This window comes from Oncorhynchus mykiss, chromosome 1 (genome assembly GCF_057628025.1).
Source record: "Oncorhynchus mykiss isolate SJ-2025 chromosome 1, ASM5762802v1, whole genome shotgun sequence".
In the NCBI taxonomy this organism is placed as follows: Eukaryota; Metazoa; Chordata; class Actinopteri; order Salmoniformes; family Salmonidae; genus Oncorhynchus; species Oncorhynchus mykiss.
The window spans coordinates 49,194,925-49,203,773 of NC_143022.1; the positions used below are offsets into that span (position 1 = coordinate 49,194,925).

General features: G+C 42.9%; 1 protein-coding gene across 1 annotated transcript; it reads right to left on the minus strand.

Annotated features, from left to right (window-relative positions):
• Window positions 1-659: 659 nt before the first annotated feature.
• Window positions 660-4,642, minus strand: LOC149985550 (uncharacterized). The gene has a single exon (XM_090182112.1). It carries the CDS (start codon window positions 2,832-2,834, stop codon window positions 1,314-1,316), a length of 1,521 nt encoding a protein of 506 aa, XP_090038238.1. The 5' UTR covers window positions 2,835-4,642; the 3' UTR covers window positions 660-1,313.
• Window positions 4,643-8,849: the final 4,207 nt, after the last annotated feature.

Consider the following 8,849-nt stretch of genomic DNA (forward strand, 5'->3'; position numbering starts at 1 on the left):
GGTATTTAAACTAAGCACAGTTTGAAGGCTAAGCATATGTCCTTCACATTTCACAAACATAAGGCAAAACTACATATATTCCAGATAAAGGGGTCATTTTTATTTGTATAAAATGAAGAATTTTATAAGCGTTGTGTTACGTGGCACTATCCAGGTCTTTCTTGCAAAAGTGGGTTATTTTGGCAAGAGAGACCTGGTTACCGCAGAACCCAGCAGTTATATTTCATCTGCAGCTGTCTGCTTCCTTTACATGTGCAAGTTGAGACAGGACTTATTGACTCAAGCGAAGAAAACTTTGGCCAAATATTACGACAAACAAGCCAATTGGTCAGAAAATGTTGTTCAGCATTCTCGCATTTCATGAACACTGTGTTTGGATAGATCCTCATTTCCAATGCTGTAGTACAAATAGTTCCACCTTAGAATTTGTCAGTGTTGCTATACATTGAAAACGTGAAGAATTATGACACTAAGGTGTGAGTCAGATGTGCCACCTTCGGATTAATACAAATTTGAATCACTTCACTTATATTAGTCCGCTCAGCACTTACCTCTACTCTTTGGTCAACAAATTAACAAATCCAATGAAGAAATAAACATTCTACTAAAAGGGTATACTTCATAGCTCACAAGAAACCAACAACACACACCACAGATCATTTTCAACTGCAATAAAACTTTATAGAAATATAATTCTTTGGAACATGGTGATGATAAATTAACATTTTCCTGACTAGAATAACAAGTGAATTAATATTAATCTCTAGTTGATACTGAGGGACATATTCTATCATCACACCAGCGTACTAGATACTCTGGATACTCCTAAGGGGTTGAAGCAGTCCATCTTCAGGAAGAGAACACTGTTCGAGAAGCTCCACACCCCAGGGATGAAAGTACTTTGACAGCTTGTGGCTCCCGTTGGATCTCATAGGAAAAGTCTGTTCCAACAGTACTTCCGACAGTAGCTGCTGCTGCTCATGCAGAACAGCCTGGATCGGTGGGCGCTGGATCATTTCTGTCACCTGCCATTTGTGGTTTGGGGTTGAAAGGGCAGTGGAGGTACTAGGATGGCAGGCAGGGCAGATGCTGGCTGATCCTCTCTTGTCCATGGGAGGCCATGAGGTCTCAATAGGGCTCCCGATTGGCACAGTGGACTAAGGGCCGCTGTGGGTGTCGTCCGGGTTAGGATTTGTTCGGGGTAGGCCGTCATTGTAAATAATAATTTGTTCTTACCTAGCTTGTCTATTTAAATAAAGTTAATAAAAAATGAAGATTTGGGTGTGTGTGTGTGCGACACCCTACAACTGTCTTTACTCCATCTCTTCAGAAAGAGACTCTTCATCCACCTCCAAGATCGAGGGCAGTGATGGAGAGACACACACTGGGAAGAAAGGCCCAGACTTAAAGTTAACGTCCCAGTGAATGGGCTTCACTCTCTTCCTGCGCCCTCTTTGGCTATTCTCCCATTCCCGCTCGGCCTTGGCACGGGAGGCGGGCATGTGCCCCTGCTTGATAGGAGGTTGTTCTGCCAGGGGGGTCAAGAGGATTTCAGAGGGGAACTTCTCGCCCGCTTGCACAGCTCTCCTACTGGTAATTAAAGCGGAATGGTCGGTGTGACCTGTGTGGCTGGGCGTAGGTCTGGGCAGGGGGTGACAGCCATCATCTCCTCCTACGTTAGCTCGGTGGCAGACTAAAGGTGGACCACAGAGGAACATCCTCTCAGTGCTACTGAAGGACAGCGGCTCAGAGGGTAATATGATTTGTTTGTCACCCACTTGTTCTGGTAGCTGCTGGTCCAGCATAGCAGACCGGATCTGTAAGAGCTGGATCCTCTTCGACACACGCCGTGATCTGACGTTGGCAGGCCGGGCTGGCACTGGGGAGGCAGGTGGGGCAGGCACTCGGCTGGAAGGAACCGGAGATGCAGATGGAGTAGGCACCAGAAGGTCAGGCACATGGCTGACCATTGGGTTAGGCAATGGGATGGCTATCTGGGCAGGTGAGGCTGACACTGCAATGGTTGGCAGCACAGGGAATGAATTGGTGCTCTCCCTCCTACCCATGGAGTTTATAAGCTCTAAGGTCTGGTTAGGGAACCTCAGAGTGCTGCCATCAGTATGTCTTGTTATCCTAGCTATCCCGGTCTTGGGTCGAGCCAGGCTTCTGCTGGCCTGGACCTCCGGCTGGAGGACATCCACAGGAGAACATGGCGGCTGCAAGAGGCTGCCGTCGGACAGAGACCGTCTGGCCTGAGCAGGAGGAGAGCGGGGCCTTTGGTCCTGGATGTTAGACCTCTGGAGAGGATTGGCCTGGATCCTGACCTCAGACTGGCTGCATGTAGTCCCAGATAAAGGAGCTACTGCCTTGGCTGCAGTGGAGCATACATTGGGCCTCCTAGGGATGCTTCCTGGTGTCTGTGGTCTGCTGGATTTAACCTCTGGCTCCTTCTTGTGGCTGGAGGTCAATGTGCTCCCTCCGGTTTTGGTTTTGACCGGACCCAGACGCTTGCTACCCATCTGTCCCTCCAGCTGCAGACGAGGCATGCGAGGCACCTTGAGGGTGTTTTTGTTCCTTTGGACAGTGAGAGAGGTCACAGTGAGCATTGGAAGCCTGATGGGTGGAGTGGCCATTGGAAGCCTTCCCATGTCAGCCCTCTCTTTAGTCACATCCATGTTGTGGAAGTGGGATCGGCTATTCTTTCTCCCTGGCGGCATTGGCTGTAGGACAATATCACTGGCACACCGGACATTGAGGATGTCTGTCAGGCTGTTCTCAGAACTGTTCTGACTGGTCTCTTGTGTCCTAGTCCTGGACTTCCCTCTGTCTTTCATGGCTGTGAGAGTCACAGTGGAGGAGCAAACATCAAGAAAAAGCACGTTTGAGAAAAAGTATACAGAATAAATTACATATATTACAATAGAATTTGATCAAAGTTGTTTTTATAAACTAGTGTTTTTCCACTTTCAATGGACATTCCAATTCCTTCCAAAATGTTCATAAATTCATAAAAATGAAAGATTCTCAGACTAAGGCCTACCTTCAATTTGGATTTCCAGAAAATTTGCACACGTAGGATTTGACTATACAGTTTAAACAATATATTCTTGAAAACAGAAACACAAGACCACAAGACCTAGTTAAAAAATAAAAACGTTTTTTTTTGTCACCAATCACAAAACAGTTTTTCTGACAGTTATTGATCAAATAAAGTTGTCATAAGATAAAAGTAGTGTATTTGAGATTATTAGGTCCTACCTCAGTTCAGGAAGAGCATCAATGACCTGTCTATGGAATGTATTTTAACAAAAGAATGCTTCATTATGACATCATGTACATTATGACATAGTAGCCGTCCACATCATAAAAGTTTGTCAAAACCACTTGAATAGGCATGAAATGTCAAACTAAATACAATAGGCCTAATTCAACAATTGAATAGAAATAGAAATCGTTTGACAGTAATTATTCCGTTTATTGGCTTTTATTTTCATTACAGTCGTGGTTTTGAATGAATTAAAATGAGAGTAGGCCTAGTGAGTTTAGTAGAACTCGATCGCTCATTGAACATCTGTGTGGAACGTTCGCAGCTGACGCCACACAGACGCCTTTGATAAAAATTCACAATTTTAGTTTCATATTCAATTTATCAGCATATATGCACAGCAAATAAATTCCCAGTACTCAAATAAATCTGAAAATCGCAATTATCTATTTATTATAGCATCCTCTTAGAAGGAGAATCACTGTGGCGTCAATGTTTTTGATTATGTCCAAGTAGGAACATAGCTACAGGTATTTTAACTTCTATACTTTAATAGTAGTAGTTGTGTGTGTTTTCTTGTCGTGCATTCGTTTTGAGTCAACGCTAAACCCACAATATTTTGGTCCCATTCGGTATTAGCACCGTCAATAGGGGAAGTGACATGCCTGATGCCTAAATTGATGTTGTCGACCAAACACATTTCAATTTCACTTTTGAAATACAATAAATAGCCTGTTAATTTGTCGACAAAACAAGTTCATAAATTATATGTTAGCTTCAGGTCTCCAACTCAACCAAAAATGAAAGTTAAAGAATGGAATTAAGCCAGTCTTAGATTGAACTATCCAAGCAGTAAATATATCCTTTAAATGTTGAAATTTGGTTGCTTTGTCAACTAAACACAATTCAATATTACTTTTGTAATACAGTAAATAGCCTAAAGTTAAGGCTCTCTTACAAACTAATGTAACAGTATTTATTCAACCTTAACATAAGTAACAGATTCATGGCCACATTTTGAGGTTACTATAACTATACATGTATTCATATGTAAAGTTAATCATATAAAATGTGCATGTTCAAGATAGCATGCATACTGTAGGTTGTGGAGATCTGTGGAGATATTCACAATGGCTGTAGTCAATGTAGAATCTCGAACGGCACTGATCACTTGCACCATGTCATCTCAACTTCAAACCAGGTCATTTGGTTCTGCTATTTGATGAAGCACAGTGTGGTTTAGTCGCCAGAATTGACTGAAATGTAAATTACCAGTGGTGGAAAAGTACTCAATTGTCATACTTTAGTAAAAGTAAAGTTACCCTAGTAGAAATTGACTTAAGTAAAAGTGAAAGTCAGCCAATAAAATACTAAGTAAAAGTCTGAGTAAAAGTCTAAAAGCATTTGGTTTTAAATATACTTAAGTATCAAAAGTAAATGTATGAATCTAAAATTCCTTAAATTAAGCAAACCAGATAGCCAGAGTCACACTCAGACATCATTTAAAAACAAAGAATTTGTGTTTAGTGATTAGTGAGTCCACCAGATCAGAGTCAGTAGGGATGACCAGGGATGTTCTCTTGATAAGTGTGGGAATTGGACCATTTTCTGTCCTGCTAATCATTCAAAATGTATTGACTACTTTTGGGTGTCAGGGAAAATGTATGGAGTAAAAAGGACATCGTATTGTTTAGAATTGTTGTAAAAGTAAAATATGTCAAAAACATAAATAATAAAGTACAGATACAGTACTTTAAAGTATTTTTACTTAAATACTTTATATCAAAATAAAGAAAGTGTGTCATAATGATTAAGTTATGAATTAGTGAAACTGTTAAAATACCGTCTGCATATTTAATATATTAGGCTATTGTTATCGTATAGAAACATCATATTAGCATCCACATACATTATTGTTTAATTCAATTTCACATATTTAATTGTTTCGTATTTCATTTCATATTTGTTACATGTAAACTTTTGGTTCAACCTTAATCTATAATGAGCATCATCAACAAGGGGAACATATTAGGTGTACACTAATAAGCTGTAGAAAGATTATTTCAATTTATAAGACTTGTTCATAAAAGAAGGAATTGTTCATAAGAAGGGCCTGAGATCAAAGTCAATATTCAGTTTTGAGATATTTTCATCATTGCCTCATCAAGAGTTTTGTCCTTGTAGCCTCTCATTTTGAATTGATCTGTCATTTCTTTTAGCATTGCTGTCAAAATCTGTCTGGTGGCCACAGATTTGTTTAATCCTGCATAACTGACTGTATGGTTGACCATTCTTGAGGGGAAGGGGATGCCTACTATTCACACATAGCAAGGTATTGCAGTCTGTGGGCTTTGTGTATAAGTCTGTGTGTAATGTCATTCTCTTTGATGATCCACAAGTCCAGGTAGTTTATTTTTCTCTCATCAGTCTGCATGGTGAATTTGAGGTATTCAGAGCTCTCATTTAGTAGAGTTTGGAATTCATTTAGTTCCTGCTGACTTCCTTCCCAGAGCACAAAGACATCATCTATGTATCTCTTCCATAGGATGGTTTTAGAAACTTTCCCTGCAGAAGACACAGTGATGCAGAAACGTGGGCAAATACCCAATAAATTACTGGGAGTTTATATACGGAGTGAGCGACTTTCTTTATTTTGATAGTTTATCGTTTATTTCCCCACACAAACTATTTTTCTGTGTGTTCACCAGCTCATGTTTTTAATCTACTTAAGTACTTTTCACACTGTAAATAACTCACACACACATATACAGTGGGCTCCAAAACTCCTGGGACCCCTGACTGGCAATGCACAAACAATACTTAAAAAAATATAAACAAAATAATTATAGAGATAAACTCAAAATGCCAACATGTGAGAAATACTGTACTTTATTCATGTTTCAATGGAATTTACCAAAATCGTACAATTATTTAATACAAAATCAATTTAACCAAAATCAAGGTTTCATAATTATCGCCACTCCTCATTTAGTACTTAGTGCAACCACCTCTGGCAAGGATAACAGCACGGTCTTTTCCTGTAATGTTTGACAAGGTTAAGGAACACATTTGGAGGGATTTTGGACCATTCCTCTATGCAGATCCTTTCAAGATCCTTCACATTCTTGGGTTTGCGCTTATCAACTGCCCTCTTCAACTCGATTGGATTGAGGTCCGGCGACTGAGATGGCCATGGCAGAACATTGATTTTGTTGTCACAGAGTCATTGTCTTGTTGGAAAGTCCACATACGGCCAAGTATGTGCAGAGGCAACCAGATTGTCAGCCAAAATGTCCTGGTACTTGGTAGAGTTCATTATGCCATCAATCTTAACTAGTGCCCCTGGACCTATGGAATTAAAACAGCCCCAAACATCACTGACCCCCCTCCATATTTCACCATGAGTATGAGGTGCCTCTCCTTGTATGCATCTCTGTTTCGACGCCAAACTTGCCGATGCTGTATGTTACCAAAATGTTTGATTTTGGTCTCATCCGACCAGAGCACCTTCTTCCAATCATAATTTAAAGGACGTTTGACAAACTCCAAGCGCTTGCATCTGTGTCTTGGGGTCATTCTGGGCTTTCTTCTGGCAACCCTTCCAAAGAGCCTGTGGAGGTGGCGTCTGATGGTGCTTTTTGAAACCTGGTGACCTCAAGACGCCACCAAGGCCTGCAATTCGTTACAGTGATTCTTGGGGATTTTGTTGATTCTCTCACGATCCTCCTCCCTATCCTGGGGGGCAAAATGCATTTGCATCCTCTACCCGTGAGATTTTCAACTGTTCCATATCTTTATAATTTGTTAATAAATGCCCTGACAGTGCTCAGTGCTGTGACAGTGCTGTCAGAAGGAGAGTCGGACCAAAAGGCTCCGGGCCATGGATTATCACTGGAGGCTTCGTGCCATGGATCATCACTGGAGGCTCCGGGCCATGGACCAAGAAAAAAACATTTTGATGTTGTCCAGCAGGTGGCAGTATGCCTTTTTCCTTTTATGATTTGAATATTGTACCAGGCATGTTATTTTGAAAGCTTCCAAATATGATTTTTGGAGGCTTCGTGCCATGGATTATCATTGAAGGCTCCGGGCCATGGATCATCACTACAGGCTTTGTGCCATGGATCATCACTGGAGGCTTCGGACCATGGATCATCACTGGAGGCTCCGGGCCATGGATCATCACTGGAGGCTTCGGACCATGGATCATCACTGAGGCTTCTTACGTGGAGCCGGGACAGGTCTCACCGGACTGAGGAGACGTACTGGAAGCCTGGTGCGTGGAGCTGCCACAGGGCTTACCAGGCTGGGGAGACATACTGGAGGCCTGGTACGTGGAACCGGGACAGGTCTCACCGGACTGGGGAGATGCACTGGAAGCCTGGTGCGTGGAGCAGGCACCGGATACACTGGGCCATGGAGGCGGACTGGAGGTCTCAAGCATAGAGCTGGCACAACCCGTCCTAGCTGGATGGTTACTCTAGCCCGGCCAATGCGAGGAGCTGGAATATAGCCCCCCTGGGCTGTGACTGCGCACTGGAGACATGGTGCGCATCACCGCATAACACGGTGCCCGACCAGTCACACGCTCCCCACGGTAAGCACGGGGAGTTGGCTCAGGTCTAAACCCTGTCTCCGCCAATCTCCCCGTGTGCTGCCCCCCAAAAAATGTTGGGGGGAGCTGCCTCTCGGGCTTCCGTGCTAGCCGTGACCCCTTGTAAAATTGCTGCCTCCGTCTGCTTCCATGGGAGGCGATCCCTTCCCAGCCAGGATCTCCTCCCACGTCCAGGATCCTTTCCCATTCAAAATGTCCTCCCACGTCCAGGATCCTTTCCCATTCAAAATGTCCTCCCACGTCCAGGATCCTTTCCCATTCAAAATGTCCTCCCACATCCATTCCTCCTGACCTCGCTGCTTGGTCTTTTTGTGGTGGGTAGTTCTGTCACGTCTCTCGTCAGAAGGCATGGACCAAAGCGCAGCGTGGTAAGTGTTCATGATAAATGTATTACTCAAAACACTCGTACAAAATAACAAAGAGTGAAAACCGAAACAGTCCTGTCAAGTGTAAACACTAAACAGAAAATAACTACCCACAAAACCCAAACGAAAAAGGACAACTTGATCCCCAATCAGAGACAACTATAGACAGCTGCCTCTGATTGGGAACCACACCAACATAAAAGTAAATAAACTAGAATGTACTAGTACTACAGCCAGGGAAGGTGAGCATACCTCAGTAACTCATACTATACTACAGCCAGGGAAGGTGAGCATACCTCAGTAACTCATACTGTACTACATCCAGGGAAGGTGAGCATACCTCAGTAACTCATACTGTACTACAGCCAGGGAAGGTGAGCATACCTCAGTAACTCATACTGTACTACATCCAGGGAAGGTGAACATACCTCAGTAACTCATACTGTACTACATCCAGGGAAGGTGAGCATACCTCAGTAACTCATACTGTACTACAGCCAGGGAAGGTGAGCATACCTCAGTAACTCATACTGTACTACATCCAGGGAAGGTGAGCATACCTCAGTAACTCATACTGTACTACAGCCAGGGAAGGTGAGCATAC

Bases quoted from the DNA above. Each gene is read 5' to 3' on its own strand.
- LOC149985550 (XM_090182112.1), bottom strand. From the start codon at position 2,834: ATGAAAGACAGAGGGAAGTCCAGGACTAGGACACAAGAGACCAGTCAG.